Raw genomic sequence first — 19,065 nt, 5'->3', positions numbered from 1 at the left:
AAGAGAGAGAGAGAGAGACAATGAAGGGCTGAAAAGACAGCAGGGAGAGGGGGCAGAGAGGGCAGAGAGGGAGAGAGGACAGCACACACATGTGACATGGAGGGGGACTCGGGAGCAGAGACGTGCAGAGGTCAGACATGCAAAGGGAGCGAGGCTGGGATGGCTGAGGATCATCAGGAAGAGAAAAAAGCCAAGAGGACGTGACCTGCAGGGATGGTTTGTTCACGTGGAGTGCTTGGGCTGAGGCAAATGGGATCCTGTCAGCTTGCAGAGACTCTCCTCACCTACAGCTCTCCTCTCAGCCTGTCTTGAGCTCTCCAGGCAGCTCTGCCACCCCCTGAGCCTGCAGCCCTGTGCCACCAACACAACACAACACAGGACCCTGGGTCCAGCCCCTCACCTCGTCCTGTCCTGCTGCTGCAGGTTTGTCTGAAGCCCCCCTCAAACCCAAACTCCTTCCTCACACATGAATGCACACTTAGGGCCCATCCAGCTCCCAGCTCTCTCTCAGAATGCTCAGCCTTGCTGTGACTCCACATCCAGCTCCCAGCTCCTGGGGAGGATCTCTCCCCACGGGTTCAGGCTCTCACCCAGCACTGCTGGGGCTGGTTTTGCTCTGGATCCTTTGCAGATCCTGGACAGTGCTGGATCTCCACACGGGACAGAGCCTTTCAGCAAACACTGGTTCCTTCCCTTTCCCTTCCAGTGCTGGGAACAGCAACCACTGCAGCTTGACAGGAGGCGCTTCCTCACTGAAGATTTTACCTTTCTTCCTCTCTTGCTGCCCTAACTGCTGTTCCTGAGGGGCTGGGGCAGCTGAGGGCAATGCAGTGCCCCTGTGCTAGGGCTGCCTAAGGCCACATACTCTGGCTCTGTCAGCGGGGTGGTCTCGTTGGGCTCCGTGTGCTTCCCCCCGTCGTGGTTGGGGGTCCTCTCCTCCTCCGTGCGCACCTCCACGATGGGCTCCTTGGACTCATCCTTCCTGCAACGAGGCAACGGCAAAGGGGAGTGATGGCTGCTCCTGCAGAGACAGCCAGACACGGACACGGCCAGGCACGGACACGGCCAGGCACGGACACGGACCGAGCCGCGAATGCTCCCGGGGCCACTGCTCCTTCCAGCACCCAGCACGGAGCTCCAGGTGTCCAGCACTGGGATGTCCAGCACTGGGATGACTGGGATGTCCAGCACTGGAATGTCCAGAGCTGGGATGACTGGAATGTCCAGAACTGGGATGATCAGCACTGGAATGTCCAGAACTGGGATGTCCAGGACTGGTGTAATCAGCACTGGGATGACTAGGATGTCCAGAACTGGGATGCCCAGAACTGGGTTGACTGGAATGTCCAGAACTGGGATGATCAGCACTGGGATGTCCAGCACTGGGGTCACTGGGATGTCCAGCTCTGAGATGTCCAGCTCTGAGGCCACCTATTTGCTGGCTACCAACAGGAACGAGACAAAACCCCAGAGGAACAGCTTCAAACCCACCTTCCTGCCAGCCCCCTCCCTGAGGCAGCTCCTTTGCTGCCCCCGGGGCACAGAGGGGAGGGGTTTTGGGGGGCACAAAAGGGGGGTTTTGGGGTCAGTACTCACGAGAAGGCCGCCTTGCCCTCCTCCATGTCCTTGCCCTTGGCCCCCGGGCCGGACTTGCCGCACAGGTTGACGGCGATGCACATGAGCAGCCCACACTTGTTCAGGAAGTAGCAGGTGACATCCACGGCCACCAGCAGCGCCACAAACACCACCACGAGGATGCCAATGATGGCAGCAGTGCCCAGGCCCGAGGCAGGGCTAGTGCTGGCTTCAGACACCGAGGGAGAGAACAAGAGAAGGCGTTCGGGTTAAAATTTGGGGTTTCACGGCTCACACTTGGCTGCACTAAGTTGCTTTTTTAGAATTCCACCCCCTGTACCAGCCCTGTGCAACAACCAGGGCTTCATCCTACAGAGAATCTGCCTGAAAGGATGGCCCTGCTGGGGCTTCTCCCATCCCTGCTGGGGCCTCTCCCATCCCTGCTGGGATGAAGCCTGGCAAGCAAAGAGCAGAATCCCTGCTCTGCACACAAGGCAGGGCTCCTGCTTCCCTCCTCCTCCTCCTCAGGAGGAAGGTCCAGAGTGGCCCTGGGCCTGCCCAAGGAGCAGGGAAAGCAAAGGCCAGGCTCTGCAGCAGGGTTTTCCTGGTGGGATACAGATCACTGGGGGATGCTCAGGGCTGGTGAGCCCCCGGGGGGGTGAAACTGAGTCAAAGCCCTCCCTGGAGCTCAGGTGAGACCCAGCTCTGCAGAACCTGCTCATGGCTCCCCAGCCTCTCACCAGGCCAGCCCCTGGAGCCCCAAACCCTTGGAATCTTTGTTCTGCAGAACCCCCAGCAGAGCCCCTTGATCCCCTCAGCCCCATTTCTGTTGAATTTCACTGGTGAGAAGACCCTTCCCAGGGCTTGGAGAGGGCCACAGCCCCTGCCATGCATTTCTTTGGTTCAAAACAGGAGGCAGAGAGGTGGTGTTTCATTTTGTGACCCCGAGATGGATCAAGGGATGCAGATCCCAGCAGGAAAAGTGCAGAAAAGCCACAGTGAGGCGCCTGAGGGATCACAAGTCCAGCCCCTGGTGAGCAGAACACTGTCCCACAGCCAGCAAGCTGCAGGACGACATGGTGACAGGGATCCACCACCCTCTGGGGCCTGCAGGGAGTGAGGAGGGCAGGGATTGTGCCCTTTGGCTGTGCTCAGGATCCCTGCAGGATGATTCAATCTTTCAGGCGAGCTGTGTCACACTTGCCATCCACACTCAGGAGCATCCCAGGGTCAGACTTCCCTGCGTGCCCCAGAGCTGCAATTTCCCCCTTCTGGAGAATCCACTCACACCAGAGCGCTGCTCTTTGTGTCCTCTCCCCCTCCCCAGCTTTTCCAGGAGCTGTCACCCCCCCAATTCCTGCTCTGACAGGCACAGAGCCCTGTGCTCCCCCAGAGCCCTGAGCAGGCACCAACCCCCCCAAACCCCCAGCCCTGCTCCCCTGCCCCGGGAGGAGGAGGAGGATGGAGCTGGGGAGGAGCAGGGCAGGCCTGCAGGGGAATGTCCCTGTTCTTGTGCTATTCTGGGATTTTACACCTCAGGACAAGGAAACTGGGCCAAGGTAATTGCCTGCAATTGGGGTTTCTAGGCTGCTAAGGGAGCCCTGCAATTTGCAGGAACTTTCCAACCTTTCCCCATCAGCTGTGGTTTCAGAAATCCTAACTCGTGGCACGAATTGAAATTCCAAACCTTCCAAGCACTGGCATTAGGAAACATAATATAAAAATCCTCCACCACCCCATGGGCTTGGGAGGCTCTTGGTGCTGCTTTTCTTTTTCCTTGCAAAGGAATTTTGCTGCTCCTACAAAATGCAGGAATCATAGAGGAGATTATTCCTTTCACAGACTGTCCCATCTGATTAAATTAAATTGATCTCCAAATACTTTCTGGAACCATTCCCTCCATCCCGTAGCTGCATTTATGTTGCATTAAATGAAACTAATATTTAGGCATCCCTAAAGGGTTTGCTGGGGCCTAAAACAACTCTGTGCACAAAAGAAACATATAAATAAATGTATAAATAAATAAAGAGCTGTATAAATAATGTGGAGCAGCTGCTCACACTGTGTGTGTGAAATCAATGTAATAAATTGATGTTGGACATTTCCGACCCGATCCACATCCAGCCCTTCCATTAATCCCCTTTTGCCATTCTCAGGACATGGAGGAATAACATTTCCACCAGTTAAATAAGGAAACACGAACCATTAAAGAACTTCTGGAGTCCTTCATTCTAAAGAAGTGAAGAATTTATTAATTACAAATTATGTTTTCCAATGGAAAATGAGCTTCCTGCGAGACTGGCTTTTCTAATCCCCCTCATTTCACAGTGCACAGGAAAACCACGCAGCAGATTGAATTTCTGCACAAAACCTGCCCTGACAGAGAGAGCTCAGCTGTGTCTTCCTGGGGGGATCTCACTCCAGAATGTCCAGGCACAGGCAAAGACACACAAAGGGTGGAGAGAAGCAGGTGGGACTGCAGGCATGGCCAAGGCCCTACAGGATTTGGCAAAAGGGAGAAGAAGAAGGGACAAACCAAACAAAAATCCACTCTGTAGCCAACAGCCAACGCCAGGAGAACCCCTTTGCTGCCAGGGGGGAGCTCCCTGTGCAGGAGGATTTTCAGGGCCACCCTGGGGACAAGGACCCTGCTCTCCAGGGACAGAAATCCACACCCAAACCCTCTGAGTGAGTTCACAGCAGCCTGGGGAGCTGGCCTGGGGCAGGGATGGGGATTTGGGGTTTCCCAGAGCTGCCCTGGATTCCTGTGCATTGTGGCCTCAGAACTCTGCTCCTTCTGGCTCTGCTGCTTCCCTGGGCTTGAAGGGATCCTAAGTCCCATCCATCTACCCCTGCCACATCCAGAGACACCTTCCACTGTGTCCAGGGACACCTTCCACCACCCCAGGCTGCTCCAAGCCCATCCAACCTGGCCCTGGGCACTGCCAGGGGCCCTGGGCAGCCACAGCTGCTCTGGGGATCCCATCCCAGCCCCTCCCCACCTTCACAAGGAACAATTCCTTCCCAAAACCCCGCCTAGCCCTGCCCTCTGGCAGTCTGAAGCCATTCCCCCTTTTCCTGTCCCTCCACCCCTTGGAAATAATCCCTCTCCCCTTCTCCTGCCAGCTCCTCCAGGTCCTGCAAGGGGCACTGAGGTCACCCCAAAGCTTCTCCTCTGCAGGCTGAACACAGAGTGACACCAAAACCCTCTTTCCTGGATAAATCACACCCTGCCTCAAAACACAGAGTGACACCACAATCCTTTCCTGGATAAATCACACCCTGCCTCAAAACACAGAGTGACACCACAATCCTTTCCTGGATAAATCACACCCTGCCTCAAAACACAGAGTGACACCACAATCCTTTCCTGGATAAAGCACACCCTGCCCCAAGTGCCCACCCCACCCAAGCAGCTCCAAGAGCCAGGGGAAGCTGGTTTTAAACAACTGGTTTTAGATAAAACCTTCTTTTTATCGCCCAGAACCTCGGAGGTGCAGACACCTGCAGCAGCTCCTGGCGGAGCAGCACATTCCCAAACCTTCCTGCCCACCAAAACAGCCAAGCAATGCTCTGAGAAACAGCTCTGGGAATGTGGAGGGGCTGCAGCAAACTGGGAATCCTGCAGGGCTCTGCAGCCCCTCACACACACAGGAACTGCAGGCGTCTGTGGCAGGAAAATCCCAGCGCTTGAGCATCTTCTGCTCCCACATCTGAGCCTCTGTCTCCTCTCTGGCTCTTCTAAAAACTCTATGTGAATTGTATTTCACTCACATCAAGGCCTGGAACCCTGAACGTGACACCCCAAAGGCCTGACGGATCTCTGGTACCTGGCATGTTACAAATCTGCACAAATTCGTGCTAAAAACCCAGTTCTGCTCCTCATTTTATCCAACAGAGAGAAGCAATTTCTGTCTGTAATCCATGCTGGCTGGGCTCCTGATGGCTGTGGAGTTTGGGATTCATTTCAGCCACATTCAAGGTGTCTCAGCTGCTTGCCAGGGCTGTGCCACAGAGAATCCTGAACCCCTCTCAGGGACAGAACCCCCTCCACAGGTGCTGCTCTCTCTCCACACCAACCTCCCAAAGTCACGGAGATCATTTTAATAACTGTGATTTTGGTGAGAAACATCTCAGCCTCAGGCAGGCACCTCCCTCTGTGGATAAGGGGAAACCCACAAAAAGCTGATTTCAGATCTACAATGAGCTCAATTAATGCAGTTAGAGGGCAAATCACACCGTTTTTTAGTATCAGGGTTATTTTGCTGCACTTCAGCGAACTCCAAAGCTCTAACAAAGTGCCTACATTCTACAACACTGGAAATGAGGGGGTTTGTAATAAAAAATAAACCCACAGGCTTCTGTGTGTGACACCTGCATCCAGTTTGCATTTACAGTGCAGACAGGAAAGTTCCAACACAGCAGAGCAGAGAAGGCAGAGCCAGACATGAATGAGGGCAGGATTCTCTCTGTCCCTGTGAGAATTCTGTCAGGAAGATGAACCCACCCAGCTGAGAGGCTTTGAGACATTCTGGACAGACAATGCAAGGGAGAGACCCCTGGGTTTAGGAGAGCATCAGAGGGGATGGATCTCCTATCCCAATGGACTTCATATCCCAATGGACTGCATATCCCAATGGATTTCCTATCCCAAAATTCCTATCCCAATGGATTTCCTGCTCCAATGGAATTCCTGTTCCAACGAATTCCATATCCCAACGGATTTCCTGTTCCAATCAATTCCATATCCCAAATTTCCTATCCCAATGGATTTCATATCTCAATGGATTTCCTATCCCAAATTTCCTATCCCAGTGGATTTCATATCCCAATGGATTTTCTGTTTCAATGAATTCCTGCTACAATGGATTTCATATTCCAGTGGATTTCCTGTTCCAATGGATTTCCTATTCCAATGGATTTCCTATTCCAACGGATTTCCTGTTCCAGTGGATTTCATACCCCAAATTTCCTATTCCAATGGATTTCCTTTTCCAATGGATCTCCTATCCCAACGGATTTCACATCCCAAATTTCCTATCCCAATGGATTTTCTGTTGCAATGGAATTCCTGCTACAATGGATTTCCTATCCCCATGGATTTCCCAAAAAATTCATTGGGGTCGTTGTGCCAGGTTTTTTGGGTTTTTTTTTTTGGTTTTTTTTTTTTGGGTGGGGAGTTCTGTTTTTTTTCAAAGAAGCAATGCAAAAATCTGAGTTTTGTTGACAGGAATTCCCAGGATTTGGTACCAAAGATGGCTCTGCTGCACCAGTTTAGCCCGGGATTAATGCTGCCACACACACAGCTAGCCAGGAAGATGATTAAGGATCAGTAATTACAACTCTGCTGCTCAGCTCACTCCATCCAAGCCAAGGTTTCCTGTCAGGACAGCAAGGAAAGGGATCTGTGATAACACAGCTCTGGAAATCCGCTGGCCCTGGGTGTGTCCATGGGCTGGGTGTGCCCAGCCCCACCCTGCACAGCAGGGAGGGACAAGGAGGAGGAGGAGGAGGAGGAGGAGGAGGAGGAAAAGCAGCAGTGGGATCCCAGCAGATGTTTATGGTCAGAGCAGCACGGCAGGAAAACCTTCCAGACATTTGGATCCACATGCAAAAGCCCCCAGAGACATCTGGGCAATCAGCAGGATGGTCTCTGACAAATCTTCTCTTTCTTTTTACAGTCTGTGGGTTTGTGGATGGGGCCTCCTTTTGCACAAGATCAGCACCAGATGTGCAGAGAAATCAGTAAAAAGCAGGATCTTAAAGGCTTTCAACATTGCACCTTCCTTTGATGAAAACAGCAAGCAAACAACACAAAAAAAATCTTTCTTTACATCCATTTAAAAGGGCAAATTCATTACAAGTAACAAAAAAACGTTAAAGAGAAAAAAACTTGGCTTAAACCTTTTTTCCTTGTTACAAAATACTGACTCTTTCAAATTAAACTTTTTTTTTAAGTTCTGTGTTTCTTTTTTTTTTCTTTTTCTCTGACTGACACGATCCTCTGAAGCAAAGTTATCTCCTTCCACACCTTGGTGGGACCCAGGCCTTCCCAAGCAAATATTGCTTTATTTGACTCTTTTTTTTTGTTTTGTTTTGTTTTTGAAAGTTTCTAACAGAGCAAAAGCAGAGTCACTGCAGAGAGAAGCAATGAGACAAAGGAGGACGACGTTGATGGACTTCCCGAGGTCACTGCAGGTGCCAGACAATGGTTCCCAGGAGGGGGGATATGGTTGTTTGAAAAATAAATTTGGTGCATGTGGCAAGCGTGGATGTTCCCCGTGAGATCCAAGGTGACCATGGATGACAGACATAGGAAAGGAGTTGGGGGAAAAGGGAGAGGGGAGGGATAGGAAGGAAGAGAGGAAGAAAAAAAGAAAGAAAGAGAGAGAAAAAGAGAGAGAGAGAGAGAGAAAGAGAGAGAAAAATAGATAAAAAAATTAGGTCATAAATACAGAAAACATAAGAATCAAAGGTTTAATTTAATCTCGTAAATTAAAATGGCTCAGGGTTCAAGGAGCAGCACATTCAGCACAAAAGGGGCAGAAGCTCAGCAAAGCCCAAAGCTGCAGAGCAGGGTCCAAGGCAGGGAGGGTGGGGAGTGCAGGCAAATGAGATTAAAATGAGATTAAAATGAAGGGACAGAAGGGGCTCAGCGAGACACAGGGAGATGGTGTCTGGAGCCTGAGAGCACAACGCTGCCTTCAGCAGGGAAAAAAGGAAAACAAGAAAAGCTTTGGTGCAGCAGAGAATCCACCTGCCTGTCCAAGCCCTGCCCCAAAGCCTGGATAAAAAATCCACTTTATCCTGAGGGAGCACCAAGGTCTCAGCAATCTCTGACTCTGCCATTCAGCCTCCCAGCTGCTTGGGAACCACTCCAATGCCAGTGTGATGATTGTTGTTATTATTGCTATTATTGTTATTATTGCTGAAAATAACACCCTTATCCTTCCAGCCACTCAGAGCTCTACACAGGTGAGGGGAACAAAGGACTCCACACAAGAAATGCACATTTTCCTGCAGGGAATCCCTGATCATTGCCGTCAGGCACAGCACAATTCCTGTTACAGCACTGGCTCTCACTCCTGCACAGCCCATTCTGAGATAAAACCACAGAAATGCCATGGGAACAACAAGGAAAGGAAAGGAAAGGGAAAGGGAAAGGGAAACGGAAAGGGAAAGCGAAAGGGAAAGGGAAAGGGAAAGGGAAAGGGAAAGGGAAAGGGAAAGGGAAAGGGAAAGGGAAAGGGAAAGGGAAAGGGAAAGGGAAAGGGAAAGGAAGGAAAGGGAAAAGGAAAAGGAAAAGGAAAAGAACAAACAGAGCCTCTTCCCTGCTGCAGCTTGGCATTAAAACCTGTGGGGCTCCACAGCAGAGGAAAAACCAACCTGTCCCTGGAAATATTCTCATCAGAACTTCAGTGTGGGCACCAGGGAACACCTTGGGAGGCCAAAATGACAAAAACCCAGGAGAGAGAGTCACAAAGGCAGCAATAACCACGGCACTGCACCAGGACACAGCCCTTTCTGAGGCGCAGCTGAGTTCCAGCTCCTGGGGCAACCCTTCACACCCAAAATCTGCTTTTCCACCTGCAATATCTGAGAGGCAGCCTCAGCTCCCAGCTCCTCCTGGGCTCCACACCAAGCTCAGCAAGGAGTAACTGCAGAGAGGCCAGGGAAGTTTCACCTCTGGTAACAAACTGGCTTTTCCCTGGTTTTTAGAGGGTTCCTGTTACATGGATTAAAGGGCTCAGAGGGGGAGCAAGGGTTAGAGCTGTTGAAAATGAGAACCACAGAGTGAGTTAATGAGTTACTGAGGGTCCTTCCACCCAAAACTACGCCCTGTCCAAGCAGCCCCAGGCTCTCCTTTGGCCCATCTCCCTCCTCCTCACTGCCAGTCCCACTTTTCCCACTTTTCCACCCGTTTCTGTGCTGAACAACGTGGCCTGCCTCAGCCAAGGGGGCTGCAGCATTCCCACAAGGTCTGAGCTGTTCCCTCCAGCCAGGGAATGGGCTCAGGGGAGCAGGGACCGAGTTCTCAGCGAAAGACCGAAGGAAACGCTCTGCTTTCCAGAGAAAACATGAATGAAATCCCATCAGGACGGGCTGGAGCACCAACCCTGCCTGTGCAGGGAGGCCCTGACTCAGCACCCCTGTCTTTAACCACCACAGCTTCAATTTACAGCTACCCCAGCCACCCATCCTCGCGTTTTGGTTGCTTTGTGTGGGTTTCCCCATTGCTTTTTTTAAATGTCCACGTGTAGAAAAGAAATCTTAACTGTCCTTCCAACAGATTGCCACAAACTGCTCAGTTCCAGTTTGCCAGCTGCGAGTTCTGCTTGGCTTTTGCAGTAATTGCCCTTATCCCTCACTTTATGAGCACACTAATAAGTACACTCTGTTTAAGAGCTTCCAGCAGCACCCTAAAGCCTCTGAGTTATTTTCTCCTGATGTCCTCCTCAACGCTGAATCGCTGCTGTTCGAAAATCACTGCCATTTGGTAATTTGAACTGAAAAATGCTCAGAGAGAGATTTTTCACTGCCTTCTCATCCTCATTTGGTAATTTGAACTGAAAAATGCTCAGAGAGAGATTTTTCACTGCAGCCATGATATTTTATGAAAAATCCTTTCCTTAGGATTTTTTCCTCCTGAGAAGCTGAGAGGCCTCAGGAACAAAATGTAACCAATGGTTATCTGCTGCTGTGGAATGCAACAGGTGCATCTGTGATTGGTCTCATGTGGTTGTTTCTAATTAATGGCCAATCACAGCCCAGCTGTCCGGACTGTCTTGGTCAGTCACAAGCCTTTGTTATCATTCCTTCTTTTTCTATTCTTAGCTGGCCTTCTGATGAAATCCTTGCTTCTATACTTTTAGTAGAGTTTTAATGTAATATAGATCATAAAGAAATAAATCAAGCCTTCTGAAACTTGGAGTCAGATCCTCATCTCTTCCTCGTACCCCTGTGAACACGGTCACATTTCACTGCCTTCTCATCCAAGTGCCAGCAAACTCCTGACGCCTTTATTCCTCCAGAGATGGACTTGGGAAATCTGCCTTGTGCAGAGCATCACCCTGCAGAGCTGAAGGCCCTACTGGGGTTTAAAATGAGAACTCCACTTCCCACTCTCAGAAAGCTTTTCCTACCCCACGCAAGGAGCCACCATTCCCTGGGAGCAGGCAGGCAGGGGGTTCACTCCCACATACCTGCCGCAGGTATGCACGCAGCCACGACCCTCAGCCTTGGGTGGGGGCACCGACCATGAGAGAATGGGCTGGAAGCAAGCGAGCTCTGGGGGTTACTGGGGCACACGGGGGCAGCTCGGTGGCATTAGGGGGCAGCAGGACCCGGGGGGGCACAGCAGCAGTACCTGGGATCACCGTGGGCTGGGCGGAGGTGCGGAAGGCGTAGTGGGCAGGCTTGGACTTGCCCTGCTGGTTCTCAGCCACCACGTACACCTCGTAGTCGGCGTTCCAGTCCAGGGACTTCAGCATGACGTGGTCGCTGCCCGACGGCAGCCGGATCTCGGGCTTCCACTCCGAGGAGTGCTTCTGCAGGGAGGGCACAGGGCCACAGTGAGCGCTGACTCTGACCCACAGACAGCTGATCCTGAGAAATGTGTGTTTCTGTGACCCACAGACAGCTGATCCTGAGAAATGTGTGTTTCTGTGACCCACAGACAGCTGATCCTGAGAAATGTGTGTTTCTGTGACCCACAGACAGCTGATCCTGAGAAATGTGTGTTTCTGTGACCCACAGACAGCTGATCCTGAGAAATGTGTGTTTCTGTGACCCACAGACAGCTGATCCTGAGAAATGTGTGTTTCTGTGACCCACAGACAGCTGATCCTGAGAAATGTGTGTTTCTGTGACCCACAGACAGCTGATCCTGAGAAATGTGTGTTTCTGTGACCCACAGAAAGCTGGTCGTGAGAAATGTGTATTTGTGACCCACAGAAAGCTGACTGTGAAAAACAATCAGGGCGTGGCTGTCATAATTAGCATTGACTATCATCCACAGAAAGTTGATCATGGAAAATGTGTATTTTATTTGACAGGTCATTGCTGTCATTGGCTCTATGATCCACAGAAGGTTGATTGTGAAAAAATGCATAATTTATTTGACAGGGTGTGGCCATCATAATGAGCACTGACTTTGTGATCCACAGAAAGCCGATTGTGAAAAAAGTGTACTTTCTTTGGCTGTGACCCACAGAAAGCTGATTGTGAAAAACGCCTATTTTAATTGACAGGGTGTGGCTGTCATAATTAGCATTGACTCTACCATCCACAGAAAGTTGATCGTGAAAAATGTGTATTTTATTTGACAGGCCATTGCTGTCATTGGCTCTATGATCTACAGAAGGCTGATCGTGAAAAAATGTCTATTTTATCTGACGGGGTGTGGCTGTCATAGTCAGCACTGACTCTGACCCACAAAGAGCTGATTGGGAAAAATGTGTATTTCTGTGACCCACAGAAAGCTGACTGGGAAAAATGTGTATTTCTGTGACCCACACAGTGGCTAATTGAGAGACTACTCTTTGGTAAACAAATCTCTATGGCACATTCCACGTGTTCCCAATACCAGGATTCACTGAAACCCTCAAATGCTGTTGGGTGGAGAGGCTGAGATGCCAAAGCAGCCTCTCTCCTGCTCAGAATCCTGTCTTCTGAGACAAAATCCCCTCACCTCCTCCTCTCATTCTGCCCCTACTAGACTATTTCCAGAAGGCAAAAGCTGCAAGTTCTGCTCCTTCAAAAGCACTCCAGCATGTCAAATTTAAACCAGGTGAGTGACAGAGATTCCTCCCTTCAGCGCAGCCCCTCCCAGGGCCCAGGGAGGCTCAGAGGCTCAGGGCTGTGCCACACTTACAGCTTTGTACTTGATCAGGTAGTGCCTGATCGGGGAGCCACCGTCGTCCTGCTTGATGACGTTCACCTTGATGGAGTTGCCATCTTCTCCTATGTGACCTTCCAGCTTGGGGGCACTGGGTTCCCCTGCAACGACGGGGCATTCAGGGTTATTTGGGGAAAAAGAAGAAAAAAAAAGAAATTATCAAGGAAAAAGTGCTCATAAAAAATCAGAAAAATATTTTCTCATCCTCAGCTCAGGGTTTGAGCTGACCCAGACACAGAGCACACCGTGTGTTTGAGGTAAATATTTGCCACACCCAAGCGTTTCTTGCATTTGAAACACCAAATTTCCATTTTTGCGTGCGCTGGAATGGAATCAGTGAAAGAGATCCTCCCTCCCCCAAGAAAACCACAAAGCAATGAGCAATTCCTGTAAGAACTGCTGTGGAACACCTGGCAAACATCAGGAGGGGCTCTGTGGCTGCTCCTGAGGGATGGGATGTACAGAGCACCACTGGGAAGGACCCCGTGCCTCTCACACACACCCAGCTCTGCACTCTGAATTTGTTTAGAGGTTTTAGAGCTGCTGCACCACTTAAATGAGTGTGAAAGCACCTGAACAGAGCCCAGAGCACATCCCCTCACCCAGCCTGCACTGTGGAACTCCAGGGGATGCTGGAGAGAAATTCAGAGAAACTCCTTTGCTCCTCTAGCATAACTTCTCCTCCCTTTGCTCCTCTAGAATTTCTCCATTTCTAGGAGAAAAAGGCTCTCATGTCCCAGACTGCCACCAGCAGAAAATGGGAATGTCCCTTCCTCCTGCAGGGCAGGAGAGTTACAGGAGGGATTTACATCCCCAGCCCTGCAACCCACAGCTCCCACACTGCTCTTCCTCCCCAGCTCCTCAATTCCTCCAGGCCATGGAGGATCCCAGTCCCACCCTGCAGCTCTGCTAAAACAGCCAAATGCAGGAGGTCTGACTGCAGATTTGCACCCCTGGATTTGTGTCCAGCTCCTCATGGACAGCACAGGAAGGTTCATCTCCAAACATCCTACAGAAGTTCATCTTCAGAAGGAATCTGAAGCCCTTTCCCCTCCCTCCTGCCTTTCACAGGAATATGAGCACAGATTTTTGGTAAAACACCAATGGGAAACTGCAAGGAGCTGTGATTTAAGATGCATTCCATGCTGCTGCACTGCTCCAAGGAGGGAATCAATCCCACTGCAGGAGTGTGGGACACACACATTTGTGTTTAACAACACAGCAGCTCCTCTGATGGGTGTAAAGAGGCAACTCTCCTTTTTTCCCAGGCTGTTCTGCTTTTCCAAATCCTTTCCTCTGCCTTTATCCCCACTGCAAGGCTCCCACACCCCCTGGATGTTCCAGATGTGGATCCCACCCTGGCACAGCTTTCCCAGTGCACACTGAACAGGAAAAGGTGACACGAGTGTGGTTTAAGGCACAGATAGACAGGAAATCCCCATCCTCACCTGGGCACATTGAACACATCAGTTAAACAAGCAGAGATATTTTTTCCTCCATCCCAAAAGACAAACAGCACCACAAAGTCCCTGCTTTTGGCTGTGGGGCTGAGTGGCAGGAGCTGCTCTGCAATAATTGTCCCGGTAGTCACCAAAACTCACAGGAACCAGAAGGCAAAGCCTGGTTCTGTCACCCTGAGCCCCAAAGCAGCTCCCTGGCCCTGCTCTGGCTGAGCCCTGAGCCCTCAGGAGCAGCTGGGCTGAATTCTCAGTTTGTGGCAGAGGGACAGAACAAGAGCAGCATCTCCTCGCTCCTTCCCCACTCCCCCATCTCAGAGATGATCATGAATTGATCATTAATGAGCACAGGGATCCCCAAGGGCTGAGGGAACACTGCACTTACAGAATCTGACCTTTCCTCTAACACAGCCTGCATTTTGTTCCCAGTGACTGAGCACTGAGAGTAACAGGGACATGCTCTGAAAATATGCTTATTCTTGATTTCAAATGTCAGAGATGCTGCTGTACTTTACACACAGCCATTCCCATGATTAATTACCTGCTCTGCTGAAATTTTTCTTCCTTTCTTCACTTTGAATTATCTCATTTCTAGCTCCTGATTTCACCCCTTCCTCCCCCAATAGTTTAAATTCATTTCAGCTTTAAGAAACATTTCTCTTCAAAGAAAAGAACACTCCTAAGTGCTGAAAACCAACAGGTGGAGCAGTGCAAGCCCTGCTAAGGCATAGTTTTCTCTCCAGAAATAAGTGTTTATTTCATTTATCTCAAGCAGGTGGATGCAATCCAGACACAGGGCTGTAAAACGAAAACTGGGTTAGTGTGTCAAACAGAGGAAGAAGAAGTTTAGTGGGAAGAGTTTAGTCCAGCAGAATCAGCAACCCTATAATGAGTGAAGATGTGAGTAGCTGCAGAGAGAAGGTGGTCAGAGGAGGACTCATGCTCATGCATGGGGGCTGCAAGGCAGAACAGCATCCAGGGGAGCTCCATGCTCGGCCAGGGCAGGAACCAGCCTGTCCCTCCCTCCTCAGCTCTAAAACAGGGGAACCCTTCAGGGACCCCCCTGCTGCTGCTGCTTGCCTGGGGAGAGCCAGTGGCTCCACAGAGCCCAGATCTCCTGCTGGATCACCAAATTTCTGATAAAATCCTCTCCGTGCAGGAGGGTGCAGGACCCTGTGCTCCCAGGGACTGAGGCTGATGCTCAAACCTCCCCCAGGACACTCAGCAAAGCAGAAAAGGCCCAGGCAGGAGCTGCAGCTGTGAGAGGAGCAGCCTTTGCTGGGCTGGCATCCAGGAGAGCCCAGCCCTGCCAGGGGCAGCTCAGCTCCACAGGAACCCAGGGCCAGTCTGAGCAAGGCAATGAGGGCTTTTCTCCAGGCCCCCAAAGCTGCTGGTGGCAGGGGAGCTGAGGGCAGGGCTCTGAGCCACTGCATTTCCAATTTAATTCTCAGCAACTCCCTGCTAAGCCATCAGCACTCTGATCATCTGCTGCTGCAGAGGAGCAGGAAATGTTTCCTGATGTCCTCTCAACCCTTTGGTTTCTATTCAGGGCTTCCTTGCCCTAACACTGCTCTGCAGGATTGCAGAAATTCTTGGTTTTATTGTGATTTTCAGAGGGTGCCACGAGCACCAGGAGTGGGTGAAACTTGAGGTAGGGAGAAAAGAGAAAATGAAAAATCTCTTGAGGTTAAATCCCTGCCCAGCTGGCAGCAAGGAAAGGTCCTGCATCCTCCCTGTGCTCAGAGAGCAAACCTGGGGAATTCTGCAGCAGAGGAAGAAGGGGAGGGCTGATTCCTGCAATCTCTGAGCACCACAAAACCAGGACTGGGAACAGACACCAGGGAGAGCCTCCAGGAGGGCAAAACCACAGAGAAAGAACAGGCTGGGGTCAGGGTGCAAACAGCAGCAGCAGAAATAAGGAACAAAAGCAGAGGTGCAGGAACGAGACAGGAACATCTCCCACCCTGCTGAACTCCAGCAGAGGTGCAGAAAACAAACAGGAACATCTCCCACCCTGCTGGATCCAGCAGAGGGAGACAGGACAGGGCTCTCTGTGCATGCAGCCACGTGGGGAGGTTACTGGTGTTAGTTCTGTTTTCCTGGCAAAGCCCAACCTAAACCCCTTCCCGGCCAAAAAGGTGATTCCAGAAGTCCTGGACTGTCAAAAGCCAACTCCTGCCTGGCTCTCCCAACTCCTCCTGTGGCTGGGGCAGCAGCAGAACAGGAGCTTCCCTGCCTGCCCTGCTGGGGCTGGGCTCAGAGTGGGGCAGGGCAGTGCCAGGAGCTGCTCTGCAGCACCCACAGCTGCTGCAGGCTGAGCCCAGCTCACACAGAGCCTGGCTCAACCATCTGCTGGGCACCAGCAGCTCCTGGGAGCTGAGCTCAGCCTAAAGCTCTGCCAGGCTCAATCATCTGCTGAGCTCAGCCTAAAGCCCTGCCAGGCTCAATCATCTGCACCTCAGCTTAAAGCCTTGCCAGGCTCAATCATCTGCTGAGCTCAGCCTAAAGCTCTGCCAGGCTCAATCATCTGCACCTCAGCTTAAAGCCTCGCCAGGCTCCCAGGGCCTCGGTGGGAGGAATGAGGGGCTCTGGCAGGAGCCAGATTCTCCCTCTGATGAGATCTGTGTGAGGTCTGGCTCCCACCACAGTCTCTGTGTGTGCTGTTTCACAGGATTTATATGCAGAATTTTATACAGAGGGAGGATTTTATAACAGCATTTTACAGAGAGAGTATTTCATAACACGGCTCTCATTCTAGCTATGCTTAAGTTTTACTCACAATAAAAAGGGAATTATTTCTTAAATCAAATTGTGACACGCTCCAAATAACCAGATTTCACAGAATTCAGGATTACTTTTGAAGGCTACTAAACAGTGTGGATGTGTGCATATATCTCTATATAAATGTGTATTTTATAGGGTTAAAATGCTGCTAAAGCAACAAGAGAGAGGGTGCTCCCAGAACTGAGCCCTCACTTCCCATCAGATTCGAGTCTGTGGTTGGTCCCACAGAGAGGCAAAAGGATTTTGGTGCTCACTCCAGAGGATTTTTAGCACCTTCCTAGGACAGTTCCTTGCTGGACTCTGAGAGTGAAGAAGCAAATGACTGAGCCAGGTGATTTTTTTGGGTTTTTTTCCCTCTTTTCCCTCCAAGTCTTTTCCAGCTCAATGCAGAGGACTGAAGTCGAGTTCTTCCCATGCAGACAGCGACGAGCAACTCCTCCAAAAAGGCTCAGTGGGATTTTTGTGGGGTTTTTTTTGTGGTTTTTTTTTTTGGAATTTGGAGATCCCACAGGGGAATCCTCACCCCAAAAATCTAGGCAACCAATCAGAACAAAGTGTTTTACCTTCTGTTCACCAGCGAGGACGACATCATCAGCACCATGCAAGCCACATGACAAATTCACATGATACGCACGCACATGAGTTTGGTTGAAAGGAAAGTGGAGGAGGTCACATGGAAAATACAAAAAAATTAAAAAACTGATGTAAACAATGGGCAAGGGAAAAAAAATCAACAACAGAATTACAGAGTAAATAAAAATAGGAGCAAAATTAAATTAGCCAGCATATATCAGAAACACTGAGGGGGGGACAGTAAAACCGCCTGGAAAATAAGAATATTAAACCACAGCAAGCACTGAGTTATGGCCTTGTGTTAGGCACAGCTTCGTCACTGCTTAGTCATACAAGGAACAAAAGGGACAAAATCATTGGAGTGAGTGCCAGGACTGCTGCAGGAATCCACAAAACTGCTGGGAAGAAAAAGGGAATTATTGTTACTCCGAGGCAGAGGAGGTGAAAGGGTCACAACCAGCCCAAAAGGAGGACAAACCACAAACCACGGCACCCCACAGTGGTGTGTCCTCCCTCTGCAGCACAAACTGCTCCTGATCAACAACAACAACAACAACAACAACAACAACAACAACAACTGCAGGAGAGAAAACCCTGCTGAGGGGATCATGGCCAAGGACATTTCTCACGCAGAAGCTGCGGCTGGATGGGGTCAGTGCAGGCAGTGACACCGAGGGGATGGGCTGGGCTCTGCCCCAGGACAGGGAATCCATCCCCAGTGGGGCTCAGGGACAGGGAATCCATCCCCAATGGGATCAGGGACAGGGAATCCATCCCCAATGGGACCCAGGGAATCCATCCCCAATGGGATCCAGGGAATCCATCCCCAGTGGGACCCACAGGAGGCAGCAGTTGCTGGCAGGGATGGGCAGTGCAGGAATGAGGAAAAATTAGCTGCCAGCTCAGCACTGAGCCCAGGCTCCCTTCTCCAATCACTGCAGAACTCCCATTTCTCACCCCTGTCTCACCCTAATGAGTGCTCTGGTAGTTCCCTGCTAATTTGATGTACAGAGAATTAAACCCTTAATCTTTTGGGTGCTCGTCTCTGACAAGATTAAGGACAGGCCATTACTGGGGAAAGAACTGATGGCACAAAATGTAAAATCCATTTGTTACAGCCAAGCTCTCAATCCATTCTCCTCAAAGCCAGGCTCACAGAACTCTGGGCACTGTGAAGGAGGGAGGTTTAGGAGTTGCTGTGAGGTTGCCTGGAAGGAAAATCCGTGTCTTCTGGTCAGGAAGAAACCTCTCCCAACCTGCAGCAAACTCAATATAACCTGAGATTTCACACCAGGCAAGAGAGGCTGTCTGTCCTCGGGAGAGGAGCTTTAGGTAAAGATCAAGGGCAGAGTTAGCAGCATGAAGAGAATAAAATGGTTTGGGTTGGAAGGATTATCCACTCCTAGGCAGAGGCACTTTCCACTTTCCTAGGCTGCTCCAAGTCCCCTCCAACCTGAAAAAAAATCCCCTTTTCCAAGTGAGCTGAACCATTGCAAGGCAAAACAGGTCCCAGAGCGGAGAGAGCTGCAACAAAAACATCAAAACTGGCCCAGAACTATTTCCTGGAGCAACCTCAGAGGGTTAAACCCAAGGAGAGACATCCCTAAAGCTCCTCCATGCCTCCAGACATCTCCCACTGATCCCACAGCCCCAAAAGCAGCAGAGAGAACCCTGCAGCCTCATTGGGTTTCTGTCCCTGCCTCCGTGGTGCCACAGGGCAGCTCTCATTCCCTAATTGCTGCTGCTGTCACTCCCTGAGCCCCAGGAGAGGCCAGGGAA

The 19,065-nt window shown here is 50.7% G+C and overlaps 1 protein-coding gene across 1 annotated transcript in view; it reads right to left on the bottom strand.

Moving 5' to 3' along the window:
* Positions 1–19,065, bottom strand: part of NCAM1 (neural cell adhesion molecule 1) — a 52,178-nt gene that overhangs the window by 6,243 nt on the left and 26,870 nt on the right. The window contains exons 17-21 of the mRNA XM_031062385.1: positions 17,277–17,279; positions 12,449–12,573; positions 10,943–11,123; positions 1,597–1,804; positions 866–982 (exon numbers count right to left, since the gene is read on the bottom strand). Coding sequence (XP_030918245.1) covers positions 866–982; positions 1,597–1,804; positions 10,943–11,123; positions 12,449–12,573; positions 17,277–17,279 — 634 coding nt within the window. The remainder of the gene's footprint in view (positions 1–865; positions 983–1,596; positions 1,805–10,942; positions 11,124–12,448; positions 12,574–17,276; positions 17,280–19,065) is intronic.

Source organism: Geospiza fortis, unplaced genomic scaffold (genome assembly GCF_000277835.1).
Source record: "Geospiza fortis unplaced genomic scaffold, GeoFor_1.0 scaffold183, whole genome shotgun sequence".
NCBI classification, from domain to species: domain Eukaryota; kingdom Metazoa; phylum Chordata; class Aves; order Passeriformes; family Thraupidae; genus Geospiza; species Geospiza fortis.
This window is presented reverse-complemented; position numbering and strand designations above follow the sequence as displayed.